The 24,774-nt window shown below is 17.6% G+C and overlaps 3 protein-coding genes and 1 pseudogene across 3 annotated transcripts, besides 1 other annotated feature; all 4 read left to right on the forward strand.

The window, feature by feature from the left end:
* The first annotated feature begins 4,728 nt into the window (after positions 1–4,728).
* On the forward strand, positions 4,729–5,472 carry PmUG01_08056300 (annotated as a pseudogene).
* Positions 4,729–5,472: a sequence feature (fam-l protein, pseudogene).
* Positions 5,473–8,555: 3,083 nt separating this feature from the next.
* Positions 8,556–9,358, forward strand: PmUG01_08056400 (Plasmodium exported protein, unknown function; the record flags this gene model as incomplete). Its single annotated transcript, XM_029004734.1, has 2 exons — positions 8,556–8,642; positions 8,771–9,358. 2 exons carry the CDS (start codon positions 8,556–8,558, stop codon positions 9,356–9,358), a joined length of 675 nt encoding a protein of 224 aa, XP_028861393.1.
* Positions 9,359–15,426: 6,068 nt separating this feature from the next.
* PmUG01_08056500 (fam-l protein) lies at positions 15,427–16,383 on the forward strand (the record flags this gene model as incomplete). Its single annotated transcript, XM_029004735.1, has 2 exons — positions 15,427–15,513; positions 15,640–16,383. 2 exons carry the CDS (start codon positions 15,427–15,429, stop codon positions 16,381–16,383), a joined length of 831 nt encoding a protein of 276 aa, XP_028861394.1.
* Positions 16,384–20,693: 4,310 nt separating this feature from the next.
* PmUG01_08056600 (Plasmodium exported protein, unknown function) lies at positions 20,694–21,462 on the forward strand (the record flags this gene model as incomplete). Its single annotated transcript, XM_029004736.1, has 2 exons — positions 20,694–20,780; positions 20,917–21,462. The coding sequence occupies 2 exons, from the start codon at positions 20,694–20,696 to the stop codon at positions 21,460–21,462; spliced, it is 633 nt and encodes a 210-aa protein (XP_028861395.1).
* Positions 21,463–24,774: the final 3,312 nt, after the last annotated feature.

Consider the following 24,774-nt stretch of genomic DNA (forward strand, 5'->3'; position numbering starts at 1 on the left):
CCTTATCATTTAAAACGAAATGTGTACATATATATATATGTATAGTTAAATAATTAATATCTATAAACTAAAATATATGATTAAAATGTTAGAAGAGTTTAAATAAAAACTTTTAATTAAATAGAATTATGATCATTATAATGAACAGTTTCTTTTATACTAAATTTATGTGTAATATGGAAAAATCTCACGAAAAAAAAAATCAAGTTCCTTCTTAACATAAAAATTTATTAATTTGTCCATTGTATATGAAGTTGTGATTGTAATAATAATATGATATAGTATAATTGAAATATTAATGCTTTGTTTTATTCTTTTTGTTTATTATTTTTTGTTTTTTTATTTTTGCTCTTGTTTGCTTAATTTTTGTAAGCAGAATTTTCTTATTATGAGGTAAAATACATTATGAATTTATAAAATATATTTTTAAGTCTTATTTTTATTTCCAGATTAGAAAAACGATAAACCAGGGGAACAATAGGAACTATTCAATAGATTACAAAAATATTATATTAATAGAAAAATACATGAGGGAAAATGAAGCAAAAAATGAAATTTTGAAAAGACAGACATCTGAATATGATTAATATGGAAATAAAGAAAACGAAGAAAAGGAAAAAAAAAAAAAATAAATAGGAAAAATAAACCTACATTAGAAAAGATTATATTAAACGATAATTTAAAGAATATAGAAGGACTAATTAAATTAAAACATATAAGGAAAAACTTAAATAAAAATATAAAAAATTAAAACACAAATTAAGGGCTGTAAATCGGAATAGATTTATTACTGAAAAAATAAGTTATACTTTAAAATCCTTCAGAAAATATAGAAAATATATTTTTAATATTGTGCATTGGATGTACCGTGCTATAAAGATAAAAATAAAAAAGACCAAAATTTAATTAAAATGTTTATAATAAAATACATTTATGCGATTTACAAATATTACTTGCTGAAACACTTTTGATATTATTAATCTTGTTTCTTTGTTTCAAAAAGACACTTTATAAAGTTATCATTTTTGCTAGTATATGTCATGTAACATTTACATAACTTTACTAGAACATTAAAATAGGATGTCATCAAAAAGAAGAGTTAGCTTTATTTTTAAGCATAATATATTTCAGAAAAAAGTTATTTATTACATAGTTTAAAACAACATATAGTACTCTTACTAATAATACATCGTGAATGTATATTCAGAAAATATGTAACCATTATAAAATCACCAAGATATACTTAAATGTTTTGATGTACAGTAAGATGATTAATGTGAATTATAAAATTTTAATATATTCTGATATATTATCTTCCTATTTGTTTTATATAGTATTTTTTTAAAATGCGTTAATGATGTTTTATATATATATGTATGCATTTAATAATAATAATCATTTATGATATATATATTTATTTAGTAACAACATGAATATATCGAGAATAAGATTAAATTATTTATATATGATACGTATATTTGGATAAATATGAGTAATTAATTTAAAATGGCGCTAATATTTTTACTGGATATAAAAATTAAAAAAAAATATATAGGAAAAAATTAGTTTTGCTAAAAATAAACATCTCAATTAGTTACATGAGTATACGGAAATCTTTTATTAAATAAAAAGTTATATTTATGAATAATTCGTATCATTATGTATTTCTCATAATATACAGCACTATTAATTAAAATACGCTTTTATATTTTTTTGTAGAAATGGAAATATGTAATATTCGAAAATTAAGAGTAAGTGAAATAATGGAATATGTTATGGCTATGAACCAATTATGCTTCCAAATACATTATATTTATAATATATATAAATATATATCCAACATGTATATAAAAGCATAAAATAAAAGAATAATTATCTTATTTTATTATGTTCAGTGCCACAGGATAGCATGAATAACATGGCATAATTAAAAATATAATATGATTTTTATTTTAATTTATAATTTATTTTTTAGAACAGTAATATAATTTGTCATATTAATAAGAATTTACTATTGCATAATAAAAAAATATATTTAATATATAATATTTTTGGTTTTTTTATGTTTATTTCATAAAAATCTAATTTATTTCATTTAGATTTGTATCATTTTTTTAATACAATATATTATTTTGCGTAGTAATAATTTATATATAAATAAAATATAAACCAATATTTCTTTCATTTATAGAATATTCAAGAAAAAAAACTATATATCGAATATTCTTCTAAATTATAATATATTATCCTTAACATTTCGTAACGATAATATCTTATATCGTGGGTAATTTTATTTAAAATTCTTTTATATTATCATAATTATTAGAGGTATTTGTATACAATGTTTACTTTTATATATTTTTTTTTTTTTAAATATGCATATTTTAGTCGATGATATAAATTTTTTTATTTTTGGAAAAAAAAAATAGAAAATAACGAAAATAAATGAACTCTTATTTTTAGAAAATTTACTTTTAGTAATAATAAATAAAATATATTTATATAAATTATATAGTAATTATTAGGTTCTATTTATAATTATTAAGTATAAAATTATAAAACCACTAATTTGGATTTACCCATTAAATATATCTATCATAAATTTTGTTTTTTTTGCATCATAAAAGAATGAATTTATAAATATTGAAAGAATAGGTATGTTAAATATATATCATCTATAATTATTTTCTAAATTGGGATTATATATCATTACAATTAAGTGAAAAATTAAAAATATTTATCAATTTATTATTGTTCTTTATTATTGTGTTAATTAATAATTAAAATATTTAATTAAATTTATATTAAACTGAAAATTAATATGTAAATATAGTATAATGTTTTTTAATTATTATGTCATTAAAATACTAAATAAATGAATCAAATTTAATCACATATTAAAAGATAATATGCAAAAGTCCTTTTTTTTACATACGTATAGAAGTGAATTTCAAAAAATGTGACATATATCTACAAAAATTTAAATCGACATTAAAAAAAATTAAAACAAATCTATATATTATACAACGGTTTCATCATGTATATGTATATATTTATGCAATGGAGATATATCTTAATGTTGTCTATAAATGTTTTAAGTTTTCATTTTATTTTTAGGAATATATAAATATACATAGAATTTATATTAACTGTTAGTAAATTTTTCGTATATATAATTTATATTTTTTTTAATAAAATAAAAGTAAAAATATAAGAATTTTTTTCATATGCAATGAATAAGTATAATATTAATTTTTAATTTATTTTTCAAAGGTCAGTTGTCGGACTATTTCTAAGAAAAAGTCAATATATATACATGTTAATTTAATTTTAGTAGTAACTAAAAGTATGGAATTATTAATTTTGTGTGGTACTCTTCTTTTCCAATAAGTATTAGGATACCAATATTTATTAATTTATTTTTTTATATAAGTAATTTTGATTTAATTATACTTTATAAATATTGCTATAATATATATACTGAAGTAAATGAATGAAATAATAATTTTTTTTATTTTTATTGTTCATAAAATTATATAAACATATTTTCTAATTTAAATTATTCTGATATTTGCACATATTATACAAGTTTTAATTTTTTTATTTTTTAATGCTTATATATATATATATATATATATATATATATATATACATTTAATTAAAAGTAGTAGTAATTAGATACATTCACTTACAAGCATTCTTTTTAGAAATAATGATATAATTTAAACCTTAATAAAAACTATAATTTTCAAGAATAATTATAGAAAAGTAAAAAATCACTCTTTCTATACACTTAAAACATTTATTTTTACTTATGATATGTAGTATATTAGTAAAAAGTTTTTTGAAATATATAAAAGATAATATAGGAATGAAAATGCCTATGTAATAACTAATGTAAATGCTATAAATAATATAATACCTATAATTACAAGTAGTATTATTTTCTACATTTATTATTAATATTATAATTTTGTTATAATAATCAATATTATATTAGCTATAAAATTTTTTTCCAAGTATAATGTATATAATAAGTATTAATAAGAAAACATTTTAAATATTAGAAATTATGTTATAAATATGCATAGCAGTGTATTATTTCAATTCTCTACACTATAACAAGGAAATACATCAAAAAATTAAAAAATGATATATATATATACATATTTTATTCTAAAAGTAATCAAAAAACAAGTTATTTAATTAATTTGTTATATTAAATAAATAAATAATGTATTTTGAATATTTTTCAATATTTTAATTTATATTATTTTAGTAAATTTTAATTTTTCGTATATAACATTAAGATAAAAAATTTTACATTATCTTTCCAAAGTTAATTTTCAGTCAATTCGTTGTAAAAAAACTAGAGTTATATATATTTTATTTCATTTTTATGAAAATAGAAAAAAGTTAAATAAATAATTATATTGTTTTTCGTCATTAGTAGTGTATTTTATTATTTCTAACTGATTATATAATTAATATATTACATTATTAAGATTATACAACAAGAAACAAAATATTACGATACTTTTATTTATTAAAATTTTCGTGTTTATCCTTTCAACTTAGATATATCATTTTAACAAAGATTTGGTATAATAATATTATTTAACCATATTTTACATATTTCTATATTTGATTTTTTATGTTTGTTAATAATATTTTTTTATGATGATATCATTTATCTTTAAATTACACATGTTATCTTCATTTTTTCAGTGTACTTATAATATATATTGGGGGAAGAAATGCATCCTTATTAGAAAATTAGGTATAAGAACTTGCAGATTATTAGCAGAATGCAAGAGATATAATGATCCTTTTATTAGAGATTTTATAGAAGATATACCACATAAAGAAGCGTGAGAAAAAAAAGATATATATTATAATAAAAAAGGCATTATGAAAAAGAAAAAACAAACGTACAGAAATACATTAAATTATGCTAGTGAGAACAAAAAGGATACAAAAAATAAATTTTGTTTATTTGAAACAAAATAATATACTCATTTAAAGAAAAAAATATTTAAAGAACTAGACTATATGAATTTTCTTAAAAATAACAAAGCAGTGAGTGATAGGATTTATGAAAAAATAATATTTAAAAAGTGCGGACTACAGGTTCTTTTACCTTTCTTGCTGTTTTTGTATTTCTTGATAGTATTCATAGTAGAATTAGCATTAGTATAGTCAGGTAAAGATTGTTTATTGTCTTACTTCGGTTTGAAAAAAACTCATTTAGAAAAATTAGTGAATGAGCGTGAGAGAGCATTATATACACTTGTAAGTGTGTTGAAAAAGATAACTGATTTTTGGAAGTACTCGGAAATTTTGGATTCTTGGCCAACATGTACGTTGTACAGTGATACAACAGTTACTGATGCGTGCATATTAGGTCAAGTGTTCCGTATTTTAATATATATGGTACCGTTCGTTATATTAGGTATCACAATTATATCGTGAGTTTTTCATTATCATAAAAACGCTAAGAAATATGAAAAAATTAAGTTCAGAAAAAGTAAAATATGTAGTAAATAATATGTCTCCTTTTATAAAATCATTTCTAGTGTGGAATAATAAGAGTACCATATTTAGTTATATACTTATTAAAGGTTCCTACACTTTATTATTTTTTTATTTTTGTACATAGATTCTCGTGATCTTTTTGATAAACAAAGTAAGAAATTATGACTTAGTTTTTTTGGTAAATTAAAATGTTTTAATACCTTGCATTTTATATTTAAGATTTTTTTTCAGCATAATTAATTATTTTTTCTTAATAAATGTAGTTGTATATTTAAATAGATATTTATAAAAAATAAATTTGCGTTAAAATTAATATATCTAAAAGGAAAGTACATATAATTTTATTGAAGTCATGTGCTCATATACAGTTAAATTACAAGAAATACTACATTCATAACATTATCCTTTCATATATTATTATTATTATTAGTTAATTAGGAAAATGTGTTGTATGTTTTATGTTAAAAATAGATGTGTCTTGTTTTGCATTTAATAGAATTACAGTCATGTATTTTGCTGTATTTTTATAGATATAAGTATATTATTTTTTTAAATATAAAAAATTTAATTATTTTTCTGTAAATAATATTTTACGAGAAATGCATCATGAAATATATTTGTTGTAAAATTATTTCTCATATAAACATACCTCTTTTTTTTTTTTAAAATCTAATGTGAAGTTATAAATATATGATAAAATAATGTCCTTTATATATATATATTATAAATAATAGTTTAACGAATTAGTAATTCTAAATCTTTAAAATTAAATTAGGACTTAAAAACATTTACTATACTATTATTATGCTTAATTGTAGTGTTAGTTTAATTTTAGTAGAATGAATTAAATATATATATATTGAAAATTTATTAATATACATTATATATTTTTTATTTTTACAACATTAAAATTTTAAATTAATTAATAAAATGAACTTGTATATTAATAGATATTGTTTCGTAATTTATTCCTTTTTTTATCTTTGATTTTTTACGGTTATACGCTTATAAAAATGTATTATATATCTATATAAATGAAATTTTTCACTAAGTGTAATGAGAATCAATATGTTCTTTTGTGAAATAATGGAACGATAAGTAGATAAATATATATACCTATGTTATATTTTTTGATCTTATTTATAAATATATTGTCTATAGTGTTAACATCATTTTAAGGATATCAATATATACATATAGTTTGAAATAACTAGTAATTTTTTCTATAAATTAAGATAATTTAAAAAAAAAAATGAAAGTGAAAAATTGAACTATATTTTTTGGTAATTTATAAGTACGTAGTACTATTTGTCTTTTTTAGAGAAGTTTTAATAAAATATATAAAAAGGGTTACTATATTTTTTTTATAATGTTCAACTAAATAGACGTAATATATAAGGTTCAAATGCATCTGTCTTAAGAGTAAACTTCATTATTAAATTTGGTTCTTTATAGATTCAAATGAGCGTGAAAATATAATATTAATACATGTTTTAGTAATAATATTTACATAAATATTAAATAGTATTATTTAATCAATTATATAACACATACATATATTTTTCTTGTAGAAGAGTACTTAGAAATTAAGAAAATGAGACCCCCATATTTGAAAAATATTGTATTCACAAAATAAATATGTTGCAGTGAAATTTTTAATTGAACGTATATATTTTTTTTTTTTTTATAATCGGTTTTAATATTATTTTGTTTATAATAATTCTTTTTTTATTATAGCTGTATTGTAATGTAAAAAAGAATAAAAAAAATAAAATATAAAATACCTTTCTTATATTAAGATATATTTTTATTATATAAAAATTTTAAACATTCATGTGGTTTAAAAACATATTTGTAGTTTATTTATAAAAAAACAATACAATATAAGTTATTTCTATATTTTTTCATCAAAGAAATTGCTAAATCTTTCATATACAAATTTTTTCTTTTTTTTTTTATTTATTCTTTTGTATATCCCCAAATTATATTGTTAATGATGCTTTTATTTGTAATCTTAAAATGCTACAAATATTTCTGAAATTATTGGATTGCACAAAATTGTTTTATATGCTAATTTTTTTTTATCTTCGTTTTGTTTTTTTTCTGATATATTAATATTTTTCAAAATATATATTTCTTTACATTTTTAAAAAAAAGAAAAAAAAAAAAAAAAAAAAAAGCTAATTTGTACATTTTTAAAATTTACACTAGATAAAAATAAATTTCATTTGGAATTAGATACAAATTTTACAATTGTAAAAATTATTATACAAAAATAGAACCATTATTATGGTACTTTTAAAAATATATACATAATTTCATAGACTTTTTAATAACTAAAAATTTTATTTTCTTAATATATAAAAATTTATATAAGAAAAAATTGTAGTTAAATAATAATGAATATACTATAAAATAAAAATATTTTTCCTATCTTCATATTTTTTTTCTATTATTTTTACGGTAATAATAATCAATTTATTTAACTAGAAGGTGAAGTAATACAAAAAAACATGTATAAAATAAGAATTATTTCTTAGAAGGAACACAAAAATTCATAATTATTGTGTGAACATATATTAGTATATATTTTCTACGTACAGTACATTCTTTTGTATGAATGAAAAAATGTTATCACTGAATAAATAATATTTGTTTTCATATCATCTTAATAATTTTCTTCGTATTATATTTTTTTTTTAAACTAATTTATAAAAAAAAATTTAATTTCTTTGCTATTAAATAATTAATTTAAATATTATGTACAATTATCATTTATTTTTATTCAATTTTATTTCTATAATAATCTATATTGAAATTGTTCTAAATTTTAAAATACTTATTTGTTTGTGAAAAATAAATGAAGTATATATATAATAATTCATTTTATAAAATTTAAAATAAATTAAATAAATGAAAAAAAAATAAAATATGAATGGCTTCTTTTATCATTTTCAATATATAAAACTATAGTTATTTTTTGTATTAATTAATATATAATAAAATTAATGATGCATACAATGAAAAAAAATTTCAATTCCATCATTTTTATTAAAATCTTTATCTTTACTCTTTTATTTTGGATAATTCGTTATAACAATGATTTGGTATTATAATAATATTTCGTATAATACTTTATTTTTTGTTACTGAATATTTTATCTTTAAAAATAACATTTTCTTAGCATAGAAACATATGTTCTTATAAATAATATGTTTACTTTTTTTTTCTTTAGAAGAGCTGTAATGGGTTATTGGATGAGAAGTATAAGTTAGATAGAGATTTATACTTAACAACTAATCGACAGTTAGCACATCATTCAATGAATAGAAATTTTAATGGACGATATAATAAAGTGCTAGATGAAGAACATATATCTAAAAATAGAAAAGACATATTATTACAAAACAAAGAATTAAAAGAAAGTGAATTAAAAAGAGAAAAATGGCATAAAATGCATAAAAATAGTAATTCTTCGTTATCTAGTAGAGCAGATGTATTTTGTGAAAAAAAAATATTCAGCGTATTACATTCCATTGACAAAATAAAGAATAACGAAGAAATGAACGATTGGGAAAAGTGTAAAGCCATAAATAGAAAGAAGATAAAAATATTATTAATTCCTACCTTATTTTTATTATTGGTTTCATTAGTATATTCAAAATTAGTGCCTAATTCAGACAATATAACTAGTTTAGGAAATACATATTATCTTGTGACTATACTTTTATTAGGTTTTATATTCGCGATGTACTTATCTGTTGTATTAGGCATTATTTATAGCTATAGAAAAATTAAAAAATATAGAACTATAAATAAATAAAAGTAACAAATTTGTAATAATGGTAGGGTTCATTTATAAAAAAAACTTTTAAATTCTAAAAAATAGTTATGTAGCATTCTTAAGAATATTATGCTCACAAGAAGAGTACGTGAAGTTACATTATTTTTATAATACCACCTGAACTTGCATATTTGTTTTTATATAAAATATAATAATATATATTCATAACCTTTATTGAATTTGATTGATTTATTTTATAAATTTGTATTTTAATATTTTCCTTGTGTTTAATTTAATACATCGATCATACAATATATATTATTTTAATTATATTTTTGTTTGTAAAATATATGTATGTTTCATAAAATTCATAAAAAATCAGCTTTTATTATAATTGTGTTAAATTGGTAGGAAATTCATGTTATTACATTAGAATGTGCACTTATTTTGTTTCCATTTCCTTTATTCTTTTTAGTAAAATAGGATTATTTCGTCATTCAATTAAAAAAAGAATCTATGATATTTTTATAAATTAAATGTAGATGTCTTTTCTTAATAATATATAATAAATAAATAGTATTTATTTAATTTTGTAATAAAATTGTAATTTATATGTAATATAATGTTTATTATGTTAAATATATTAATATATGTATTTGGAACAAAATGATTTTTAAGGATTGTTTAAATTTTTTAAGGTTTTAAATTATTAGTTATAAATGTGTAACAGTATCATATTTTTTCAACAAATATGTTAGTTGTTTTTGGTAAATAATTTGCGGGAGCATTAATAAACGTAACTAAATAAAAAATTAATATTCTAAATAATTTGATTCCATAAAATGTTATTTTAATTCAATGTATAAAAATTACTTAAATATATATTATAAAGAAGAATTATAAATATATATTCCACTTCCATTTTTATGTTTTCCTAACTGCCACATATGAGCATACCAGAGAAAAACGATTAAACGTTTATTAACTCTTCCTTTAGAAATATACCTTATTTTGTTTCGTAATAAACATCATTTTTCTGTTTATGGTACTATGTAGTTTTGTATACAAGTGTGAAAAAAGTAGTGTTATTAATGATTACATATATTTTCAAATGTGCAAAAATATGTTTATTATTACCAATAGTTTGATACTAATAATACTTTTTTTTTTAAATAATAAAAATGAATATAGGCTTATTTCATTTGTGTTTTATTTACAATTATGTCCTTTTAATTTTATTAATTTTATACGTTATAATACGATTGAAGAGACGTATAATAATACATCTATAAAATATACTTTTTAAAAAGGAATAAATGTAGGATTATGTGCTCAGTATACGCATGAAAACTTTATATATTTAGATTTAGTAAATCCAGTACTCTTCCTTATGAATTTTAATATATATGAAAATTATGTTTAGCGTTTGTTTTATTTGTCTGGGTTATATACGTTAATATTTCCATTTGTTGGCTATGAAACTATAAATATTTGTCTTTCAATTTAACATTTTTTTTTTGTATCTAGTAAGACTTCATACATTAATCTTTATATATGAATTTTTTATAATCCTATTAGAATCATATTCATATACTATTACACTTGTAGTGTTATTAAAAAAATTATTCTAATTTTTTTTTTTTTTTTATTGTTTTTAATATAAATACCCTTTACAATATACAGGATTCTATTTTATATGTACGAAGACATATATTATTGAGCATTTATATATAGTAATTCTGTAAAGTATATGTTCTATAATAAGTGTGGTTAGCCTAATACTGGCTTATAAATTGCAGAATCATTTATCCGTATAGGAGAATTTTTTTCATTATATATTTATATTTGTTTTTATTGAATGTCGAAGATAACTACAAGTGATATAAACTAGTATTAAATAATTTTTATATTAGTATATACAACATTATTAAAACAGGAACTTCTTGTAGGAACATGTTAAAAGTATTGCGTAGAATATTATACTTTTGAGTAAAATAATTTATAGTGCTAGACAAAAGGAAAAATATGAAAAATACTGCAATAAATGTTAATGTAATTATTGAAAATAAAAAGATAAATCCTTACACAAAAGTATCAGAAGTTGCTTAATTTTGTTGAATTAAACAAACGAACAAGGATATTTGTAGAATGGGATATTGTTCGGATTCTCTAGATTCATGTAATTCATTAACATATTTAAAGGAGTGTACAAATTTTCGATTAATAATATGATATTTACGAGAAGCACATATATAATAAATATTATCAAATTGTATACATAAATTATTTCATTTTGTGTAACATATATATTTATGTTAGTGTTATATAATTATTAACATTTGTTAACATAGATGAGAAGGCATTACGTGTTAATTGAATTATGAACACTTTTTAGACACAATAAAACAGATAATTTATATTTCAAAATATAGAAAAGGATAAAAATTCAAATATTTTTTCTTTGTAGAAAAGCAAAATGTAAGTTTTCGCCATAAATTATATATGAAATTAAATAAAGTTTATATTATTTTCAATAAAATATGAACATGTATATTTTATTTTTTGTACCTATGGTATTATATAACTAGTATAAATATGAAAATTATATTGTAGAAATAGAAAATTAATATAGATCCTTTGTTAACTTTGTTATTTTGTATTAATAATAATATAATTTATTAAATATAAAATATATACGATGCAAAAGAAGAAAAAGGCTATTGAGATACATACAAAAAAAGAAAAAAAGAAAATACAGTTATGTTATATATATCTAATAATGAAAGTATAAAATATTCTCCTAAAACTTTAATCTATTGGTATATGACTTAACATTTTTGGAAAATTTAAATAATTTATACAAATACATATTTACTTTTTAAAAAAAGACTTAGAATAGTATTAAAAAATAATGAATATTGTTAAAATAGGAAAATCTGCTTTATAGGTAAAAGGGTTGGAGTATTTTACTATAGAAAAGGTTCAATTTTTAAATATATTTATAAGTTATATGAATATTCTTATGAATATATAAAATGCTTTAGCGAACAGTTCATATAAAAACACTAACTGTACTTAAAAATGTGACATAGCAATATTCAGGAACAAATATAAAAGAAACTAAATGTCTGAGTATATTATGTCACGGAAATAATATATATATATATATATTAAAAGAAAAAAGCATGTTAGTGTTAATTTAAAATGTTTTTTTTTGTAATTTAATTATAGTTTTTTAAATTTAGCTATATTTTTATATAGTTTTTTAATTCTTTTAATTGGTTAATTTGAAGAATAATATTTATTAAAGTAAACAGTAATATAAATTTTTATTATTGGATGATTACAATATGTTTCTTTGTATATGATATATTAGTAATTGTCTTACCAAAGATTACTATACATAAAATAGAAAATTATTAAGAAATAGTATATTTTTTTAAAGTTATATTTAATAATATATTAATTATTTATGATCATTGTTTAATTTATAACCTTATCGTTTGTTCCTGATATTATTAATTTTCAAAAAAATAAATAAAAAGATAATATATTCTATCTAATATAATGAGAATAATATTACTAGAAAACATATTATATTAAAATATACTTTATTTATTATGTATATATTATATCGTGTAAATTATTCTTATTTTTAAATTTATTTCATTTGATATGCATTAGAACTGAAGAAATCATATTAAATATTTTTAAGGAAATTATAATTTTTATCCATTTTTTACTCATTATTATTTACTATATATATTTCTACTTAATATTTATTTTTAATAAAAAAACAGCAAAGAGAAATTAATTACATGAATTTAAAAGAATTTCATTGACAAATAATGATATATATTAAAATTATTTAAATTTTCTTATTTTCAAAATTATGCTACAAAAATGAATAATTATTTTTTTCTTTTTTTTTAATTACTGTAGAAATATTTATTTTTATATATATTGTTAGGTATCTTATTAATATGATTTTTTAAACACATAATATAACATAAGGAATTCTATTTTTATAATTAATATAATACATAATTTTTGTAAAATTCTACTTTTTAAATCAATATTATTACTATCTGGCTGTTATGATAATGAATATTTTTCAATAATAATAAACATTTGTTCCAAAATATAGTATTTACAAAATTAGTATTATTAATAAGAAAAACTTATTAAAATTTGAAATGAGTTTCTTAATATATAATATAATACGTAATCTATAATGTATACATTTTACATTTAAAATATATATAATATAATGAAATATTAAATAATATATATATGTTTTTTCTTTTTTTTTTTTTTTTTTAAAAGAATTATATAAGAATATTTAATTTCTGTACTATATTAAATTATATATTTTGAATATTTAGAAATAAGTAGTTCTTTTAAAAGTGAGAAAGCGTATTTATAGATTAGTTTTTAGAGAAAATAATTTACATAGTTTATTTATATTTACATTTTTGTAAATATAAAAAATAGGATATATTAAAAATAGGTTATCATATTTTTTATGTAGTAATATTACTTGTAAAAAACTAAGACAAAAAAATTGTGCGAAAAACTATATGAAGCTAAATAAGATTCTTTATAATTCTTGTAAGAAATAGATTAGATATACATTAAAATAATACAAATATAATTATGCAAATTTATATAATTTAAAAATAATGTTATAAATTTAGCTATTTGTTTTCTTTTTTAAATTTTTAATTATAATTCGAAAAAAATACTTGTTAAGGAGAATATTATAATGTTATATTTTACAGTATTAATATAATTTTTGGTATATATACAATAATTTTAAAATTATCATTCTCTTCGAAAAATCATAGAACGAACAACATATTGTAGGAATAATATATTTATGATTTTAATAGTATTTTTCATAAAATATTATTCACTTATATATTGGCGTCGATCGATTATGCATCGCCAAAAAAATATGTTCCTTATATTATGTATCTTTAAAAGAATAAATAAAAAAAATATATATTCCTTCTAAAATTATAAGCAGAAAAATTACAAAACCATATATATTAGTAAAATATATTGTTATTCATTTTCATTTCTTATGTATATATTACATCATGCATATACTATAATTATTTGTAAATTTACTTCATTTTATATATTTTTAAATTAATAAAATTATTTGTAATATTTCTATACCATTTTTGATTCTAGTTTCTTTTTTTTTTTTTTCTTATTTAATATTTTTTCTAAATATATATAATTAATTAATAGAGAATATATAAAATTATGTAAATTAATGTAGGGATTTCTAATTCAGAAACAGTGATATAAATTAAACTTAATTAAAGGAGCAATATTAAGGAATTATAGTAAAACAATAAAAAATTACTCCTTATTTGTTTTTAGAATATATATTTCTTCATATATTAGGTAGATCGCTAGATATTTCCTTTAAAAAAATATTATACACTAAAAAAAAATTGTGTCTACTTAGGGATGAATTAATGCATTTTTTATAATTAAATTAAAAAAAATATTTATTTTCTTCATTATTTCTATTATTGTATTATTATAATAATCAATATTTCATTCAAAATTAGAACTTTTTATAAAATAAATATTATAAAATTTAAATTTAATATGGTATAGCTTTCTTAACATAAGTAATTATTTTAATATATACAGGAATATATAATATATGTATTCTCTACATTCTATATACTATATAAAATAAATATTCAAATATAAAAAGTATTTAAGTATTTATTTCAGAATTTATTGAGAAAACAACAAATAAATTATTATATAATTAGTTTCCTATATTAATAATTAGATTAGATATTATAAATATTTATTAGTTAATTCAAATTATTTCTTTTTAAAAAAAGTTAGTTTTTCTTAATTATGACTATGATAAAAATTATACAATACATTTTAAATTTATTTTTGTATCATAGATGTTTTGAAGTATATTATAGCTATGTATATTTTTTACGTACTTAAGGAGCAATGATAAAAAAAAAATTTTAAAAAGAATTTTGCTTTTTATTATTAGATGTATATTATAATATTATTAACTTCTTTATATTGATTAAATTGTAATACTAAGTATCTATATAATGGGAAAAAAACAGAAGACAATCATATTTATTAATTTTTTTGGGTTCATCCTTTTATCTTGGATATGTCATTTTTACATTGATGTTGTATGATAATATTATTTAAGGATATTCAAAATACTAATATTTTTCTGTTTTTTTTGTTAATACTTTTTTTTACTTCTCGCTTATTTATACTATTATATAACAAATATTTACATATTATTATTTTAGAAAATGTTCAATATATCATTGGATAAGTACTGCGAGATTAAGAAAATACTAAAAATAAGGAATTATAGATTACTAGGAAAGTATACACATAATATGGATTTAAATTTTATATGTACAAAAGAAGAAATACCAAATATTGGATTAAATATTAGGAACGATATATGTAATAATGAAGAAAGTGTGAAAACACAAATGAAGCAGTCAAATGGAAGTTCACCAGGAAATACAAGAGGTCATAAAAAACATATGAAAAATAAAACTTGTACGTTTGAAACAAAAAAATATTCTCATATGGAGAAAAAGATATTCAAGGAACTTGATTATCAGGATTTTCTTAAAAACAACAGAACAATTAGTGATAAGTTGTACAAAAAAGTAATAATTAAAAAATACAGATTACGGTTTGCTTTGCCTTTAGTATTGTTTTTATTGTTCTCATTAGGACTAATATTAGATTTTACTTGTAATTGTGGCCTTACAAGGGGGTTGTATAAGTTATTGAGTTTTTCATTAGGTAAGGAACTAATGAGGAATTTTCACTGTTATTTGAAAACCGCTGTAGGCTCGTTTTTCGAGTATACCAATGATAATAATAGTAGTGAACATTTTTATATAACACCGTTTTTTGATTTTCTAATATATTGCGTACTCTTCTTTATATTTGGTATAACTCTTATATCAGGAATTATTTATTACCATAAAAAAGTAAAAAAATTTGAAAAAATTAAATTTAGGAAAAGGTAAAATTAGTTATAACAGATATCTTTCAACTTACAAAGAAGTCTTTAATATGAAAAAAAAAATGTAATATCTTTAATTTTTACACTTATCAAACTTATATATATATTGGTGTTTTTTTGTAAATTTACCTATATACACATGATTTTTCTGATACACTACAATAAAAAAAATTAAATTTTTAGTTTTTTTAACATTGCAATTGTTTTAATATTTTTTAAATTGTATTATAATGAATGATTTTGAATCAAGTATATATTATGGTTTCATAAATGCATTTTTGTATTTAAGTAGAACTATATGAAAAATATATGTTTGAGAGTTAATTATATATACAACAATGCTACATATATTATTTTACTAATGTGTGATAATTTATATTTGAAATAAAAAATGGTAACTTTTATTACATGTATGTTGTTCTAGTCTAAAATAATTGTGTTTTTTTTTTATGTTATAAAGAAAATGTGTTATTAGTTTAAAATTAATAACAAATATGTCTTTTTCTGTATATAATGTAAGGAATATAATATATTTGTTCTACTGATATGTATGTATATATATATACTAAAGAATAAAATTAATATTTATTATATAACATATTTTTTATACGAAATATGTTATTAGATATATTTTTCAAAATTTTTTTAATGTACTATTAGTTTTTTTTGCATGATATAAATATAAAGTTATAAAAATATAATAAAAATATATCATAATTAGGAATGAATCATTTATAATTATTTAATAATTCTCAAATTATATATCCTTTCAATTTAATGAATGGTTAAAATAACATTTAATTGTTGTATTAATTCATTTTCGAAGAAATGTATTAAATGTTTGCTATATTGATATTTTATAAGAAAATAATTTAAATATGCATATTATTATATTATTAAAATATAAAATTAATGGATTAAATATAATTATATATTAATATATTTTATGTATAAACTTTATTTTTTTTTTATAATATATAATAATTTAAAAATATTTACTTATATCTATATTAATTATATTATCTTTAATGGTAACGAAAATAATTATATTTTTACCATTATTATAATAATGTGTTGGTATTTTTTTATATATTTATGCTATTTTTTATATTTATACATAAATATATTAATTTCTATGTTACTGTACTAAAATTGTATAGAATTACAATATTTTATAAAGGAAATGTCTATTTCTTTTATGTTTATAACACTCATTAAGTAAAATAAAAGTTAAAAAATTAAATTTTTTTTTTTTTTATTGTAAGTAATAAGTAACTAATAATATTATTTGTTGTTAGATAAGTTTTATGAAGATATCTTTAGATAATTATTCTAATTTTTTTATGAGGCATGATTAAATATGTGAATGACATAATGCTTCTCATGAAAATTTTTGCTCGTTATATTAATGAAAAAGTTTCATTTATTAAATAAGCTTTTTTAAAGATTTAAATGATAATTATTATATAACATTAATATACATTTTAGTTATTACACTTTCTTACATTTAAATAGTATTTTTAGTCAATAAAATTATGCATGCATATATTTTTTTATTTTAAATGTACTTTAAGAACGTAGAGAATATACGACTAGTGTATACGCATAACCAACATGTGTTGAATGAAAATATTGCTAGTAGGAACTTTAATAAAGAAATAATTTTTAATTTCACATGGCAAGAATTTTTAATTTGTATTAATATTTAAGTTACCATTGAAAAAAAATTAGAATTGCAGTTACACATATTATAATTAAATTATAAAATAAAATATATTTATTAAATATGCATTATAATCTATAAATAAGCTTAATTGAATTTAATAAATGTACTGCATCACTGAAAACAAAAATATTTTATAACATTATTATTTTAATAATATTTAAATGAATTTTATTATTATTGTTCAGGATAAAAAATAGAGCATCTAATTTTATTTGATTTTGAAATTTTATATGATATAAAGTAATATAAATTTTAATATTAAATTATAAGTAATCTATTTTAAAAAAATAAAATAAAGTGTGATATTATAATAATTTAATATGAAATAAGCAAGTTATATTTTAGTTGGGGAATGAGAAATGAAGTTAAAACATTAAAATTTTATGATCATAGTAATTTAAGTATATTGTAAATTTTGTTCTATATGATTAAATAATTTATTTTGTTATATATGATTCAGTGTGAATTTATAAAAAATAACATAATCGCTACTCTGTATATTTAATGTAATTCAGTAAATAAAAATAATTAGTTCTCATATACATCTGAATAATATAAGGTAATTATAAAATAAAGTTGCTAAGTACGAAACATAATTTTAACATATGTGTATGAAAAAACTATATTGCACTGTCTTATAAGCACTTCTATAAGAAATAAAAAAAAAAAATATATATAAAAAGAATGAAAAATAGAAAGTTCAGTTCATATGCATACGTTAATGCACGCGAGAAAAATTTATTCAATTATATGTAATGTTATATATTTATTACATAAACATTACTTAATCATGGTAATGTATATTCATGTTTAAATATAATATCTAAGTAAAATTTCTTGAAATTTAATTACATAATAAATTAGGTATATATATATATAAAAGAAAGAAAATAGCTTATATATTTTAAATAATTCTAAGTTTAATATACGTATAACATAAGTATTCAGAATCATTTTATAGTATAAGATATATATACATTTAAAAAGTATCTCATAATGTAATACAATATGCAAATTTTTACTAATTATTAAAATCGTTTGAGGACTATCCTTATAAAAATGTATGTTTTGAATGAATCCAAATATATGGCGACCATATAATGAACTATAGAAAGTAAATAAAATATATACCTTTCTAACTCATAAAATAACTATATATATCTAATGTTATGGAATAATAATTTTATTGTGTTAATTACCGTGTTATTATTTTTGTAATTCATATATTGTAGCTTAAATGTAATCGTATTCTTTTTATTTTTTTGTTTATTAATTTTTTTTAAGAAACTACGAAGTTTTTCATGTATTATTGAAAAAATATTTTGTTCTTATTATATATTAAACATTTTACTCGTATTGTTTATAATAATGAACAATAATATTAGGATTTACATTATTATATTTACTAAATGAATTTCCATAAACAATATTAACTTGATTTTGAATTTATTTTTTTTTAAATATTTTAGTCATAGTATGTTTATATAAGGAACCAAGTAATTAACTATGAATTTGTCGAACGTTTTTCATAATAAAAAATAATTAATGATAATTTTTGTTGAGCTTATTATTATTTTATTATGTACATTAACACAAAAAATAATATATATAAATTTTATTTTTAGATATATACAGAATGAAATATTTCTGAAATTATTGTTACTGCATGCAGTGGATTATTAATTTATTTTAAGATATATTTATTTTTATATACATAAATATAAATATTAATTTTTGTTTGATGAATATTTTGTAAAATTATTGTGAATTAATAAATTCATAATATATTATTGAATATTATTAAAATGTATTCCAAAAAATGAACAATATATTTTATATATTTATGATAAAAAAATAATTATTATTGTTTAAACTTTTTATATTATAAAAATTTTCAGATATTATGTATTACGAAAAAAAATATTTAGAATAATATATTATATTTTATGCATATATTAATTTAAATATAATTATTTCGGAATAACCTGTAGTTTTTTAAAATGGAAAATTGTTTTTTTAAATATTAATTTTTAATTATTATTTTATATTAACTACCCTCAATTATAACAGTGAACAACTATATGACAGAGTTTGTATAAATTAGCATGACTAGTTCAATATATATTTTAAATTTATAATTAAAACATTAATGTATATTATTTTTTAGTCTCCACATTATATATGTTTGATATGATAAATAGAAACAATATTTAAAAATATGTCGAAATAAATGTTTTTATTTTTTTTTTTTTAATTATTCCATATAATACGTCAATAATTACTGTAGTGCTAAATAATTAATTTTTATATTTTGGACATTTAAGTTAAAATTCGAATTAGATTATTATAATTGGAGATTGTTTATTATAAAAAAACATAATGATAAATATTTTAAGTTATTTTTTTAAATTAAATTTTTTTATATAATGCAATATATTATCCTCACATTTTAGTGAGAATTTATGAAAATATAAAAAATGAAACAAAATTAAAATATTGAAAGTAGTAACCTTCTATATTTGTTGTATATTACAGAATTGCTAATTATTTTTCATTCTGAATATATTCAAATATCAAGAATATGTATCATGGAGCAAAATTTTGTGCAATATTTATTAATTAAAACTGCGGTATTTATCCTTTTATTTTGGATATGTCATTTTAAGAATGATATGGTATGATTATATTATTTAATTATATTTATATTTTCCATATTTTTCAAATTTTATATTTATTAATTCTTTTTTTAAGCAAGATATTACATATTTCGTTAAATGACAAATATATTTTTTTTTTTCGAGCCCTTATCAGAGATCCACATATGATAATTGTAAATTTATTATAAAATTAGATGTGAGATTGTGTCGAATAATGGCGGCACATAAAAAGGAAAAACATTCAAATATTAAATGTATAAAGAAGGAAATAAAAAATAATGGAGAATACAAAAAAATGGAATCATCTAATACTAAAACGGGAATCACAGTAAAAAATAAAAAGTTAGACAAAATATATTATAAAAATTTAGTTAGTTATATGGCAAATGCTGATTTTAAGTATTTAAGAAAAAGCATGAAAAAAAAAGTATTTCAGATTTGTGTTTTAGGTAGCATCCATATACTACTTGGAATACTACTAATTGTTTTAAAAAAATTAAAATATTTAGATGATATAAAATTATATGATAAATTACAATTATCACATCTAGGATTTGTGATATTCATGTGTATAGTTATACTAAGTATGTTTTATTTTTACAAAAAATTTCAAACATATACAAAGTTAACACGCATAAAAGATGATATATATAATACGGCATATCCTTCTTTCCGTAAAGTAGGCTTTTATAAAGATTAATATCTACAAGTTCCCATTTTATATACACAAATAATAAGTATACATTTAATTGCTTATATTTAAACAATGCTTCTTCTCTTAGCTAACCATTTTGATATGCATTAAAAAAAATAAACGCTACTATTTAATTTGTTGATTTGAATATTATAATTTCTTTTTTTTTGCTTATTATAATATTTTTAATCCTTAATAAATTGTTGTGTTTTACGTATATATTTTTGTATAGAACTATATTTTTATGAAAAATACTATATGTGCTTAAAAATTAATATAGATAATAACAGTTTATATTATTTTGTTGATATCATGTGTGAATTTTATTTTTTACTGTAAAATATAGTGTTCATATTTTTCTATCTTGTACTCAACTAAATAAATGTTTGGTGAGGAAATTAAAAAAGTGTAATATTTGTATCAAATTAAAAGTAAATATGTCTTTTGATTAATATGAAAATTCAAGAAATTTGAATGTAGTTATATAGTTATATCGTTATTTTGTTTAAATAAACAAAACTAATTAATTATAGGTTCCACAGAGTTAATTTTTTATGTCTAAATTGACATGTAATATAAAGATACTTTGTGTAAGCTAAAAATAAATTTTCAAAAAGGAAATCATTGAAACATAATAAATTATTTTATGTGAGAATATTAAAATAATATATATAGTAGTTACTTTTAATTTTTTTTTTTTTTTGATTTTTTTTTATTATGATGAAATAATTTGTTTAGTTAATACTTAAAATTTTATAAAAGTATAAAAAGGCGTAAATTATTTTTAGGATATTTTATAGTAATATATAAATTTAAACAGCTTTTTTCTTTTTATTAATAATTTTAATTTGATATAAACTCTAATTGTCTTATTAATATTATTAATATTTACACATTATTATTACATACATTATATAGTTAATATTACTTTCTATTATATAATATAACATACAATTTTTTTTTTTAGTTGGTTTTGAATGAGTTCGCTTAAAACATATATACATAAAAAAAGAACACAATATTTAGTAAATAAGATATCTTATTTTACATATATTAGTTCTACTTGTTACATTTATTTAATGAATCATTAATTTTATGATGGTCTAATTTAGTAAAGTTTTTTTTTTTTTTTTTGATTAACATTATATTGAATAATTATATATAAAACCGTATCAACTATGAATTTGTTAAATATTTTTTAGCCATAGGAAATTAAATGTTAAAAATAAGTACCAATTATATACTATAGTTAAATGAAAAATATGTCACTGTAAGAAAAATTGCAAATGAATCCAGAAATATTAAGTTTTAATAAAATTATTAGCAGTAATAAAGTAATGGACAAGAAGAAATTTCTGTACAGTAAAGATCATTCTAAAAATGTTACTTAAAGAAACAGTAATATAATAACATTTTGAATTTAAATATATATGGTATGACATCATATTATTTTAATCTAAATTATAAAATAAAAAAAGCATATACTCCAACGTTATATAATATTAATAACAGTATATATTATAAAAAACGTGAACTACTATTATAATGTTTTTAATTAAGATAAATGAATACTATAAATGATACCTTATTAAAAAGATATAAAAAAATTAATGGATTAATATATACATATATACATATTAATTAAAATATTTTCCTATATACAAAAAATACATATGAATAAATATTTATGAAATAAACCTATTAATGTGTGATATATGCATTTATTCAATGGAAGAATATTTATTTAGCTAAAAATTGAAATTTTTTTATAAATGATATTTCCACTTAGATGAAAATGTATAATTAATTATGACTGATACAAATGTTTTTAATAATCATATCATTAAAAATAAAATTTAGGAGAAAAAGGAATGATCCTTAAAATGTCAAACCATATACTTGACATGATAATTTAAAAACTATTGATTAGATAAAAGATTATAGTTATATTTAACTTGTTTGATTACGTAATATGCATGAGATATAGTATTAATAAATAAGATGATACGTTATATTTTTTATATTAATTAAAATATATAATATATGATAAGGTAAGAATTTGTCAAAGGTGTAGAACTAATTATCTCACTAATATTCATTATAACTATATTTATAATAGATTTATACATTGTATAAATATGAAATCGCGAAATACATAAATATCTTATTTTAATACTGTTTTTCTTAGAGTAATACTATATATTGCGCTTATAATTAAATTATTTTTTTTATATTGTTTTTATATAAACTATTTTTTTTAAGGTGATAAATTTAATTAAAAAAATAAGTAAGAATTTATTATTTATACTATTTAAATAATATATTTAATATTTAATAATTTCATAATTAACTCAAGACTATAGGTGAAAAAAACAGAAACGAATAAAAATATGATATACAAATATATGTAATTTTCTAAGCATATTTAAATATAGCGTCTCATTTATTTTATATACATTACATAAATAATGATTATACTTAAATATGTTAATTTGGGTAGAATTTATTTATAAATTAATAAAAAATAATTACCAAATTTTTTCCTTTTTCAAAATTTTAGGGAAAAAAATTAATATATTAAAAAATTTTATAAGTTTTATTGTATAATATACTATATAATAACTTATAGAACGTTTTAAATGTAAATTATTATACGTTTTCTTTTTACGTTGTATATTTTTGGAATTTCCCACTGAATTATCTAAATTACTAAGAAGAATTTTTTGCTAAATACGTTTTTATATTTTTTTTTTAACGCTATCATTCCCGCAGAATTTTTAAATATATAATATTTTAATAAAACTAAAACATTTATAAATATCTGAATTATCACAGTTAATGCATATATTATTGGTGATGATAAATAAAATACATTTTTTTAAATTATATATAATTTACTATATATTTCTTTTATTAAAATGTTACAAACATTTAAAATCACCAATTTGGATTGTGCTATTTAAATACCAAAATTTTGTATCTGAATTACATCTTACAATCATATTTTTATGAAAGGAATGTTTAAGCTTTTTACATATGCAAAGGAATATATCATATCTTGGCTCATAATTTATACGATAAAAAAAAATTTGTATTTTTTTATTTTTTCTTTACATTACTGTCATTGTAATTATATTATATTTGTGAAATTTACGTTTTTTAAATAAAAAATAATGCTTAGAAAAAAAAATATGTAAAAATTACTGATGTTATTTACAGGATATTTATCATAAAAATAATAATTATATTAATGTTATGTGATAATATATTTATTCTTATCACATAAACTGTTTTGTTTTATATATAAATTAAAATCAT

The sequence above is a fragment of the Plasmodium malariae genome, assembly GCF_900090045.1.
Source record: "Plasmodium malariae genome assembly, chromosome: 8".
Taxonomy (NCBI): domain Eukaryota; phylum Apicomplexa; class Aconoidasida; order Haemosporida; family Plasmodiidae; genus Plasmodium; species Plasmodium malariae.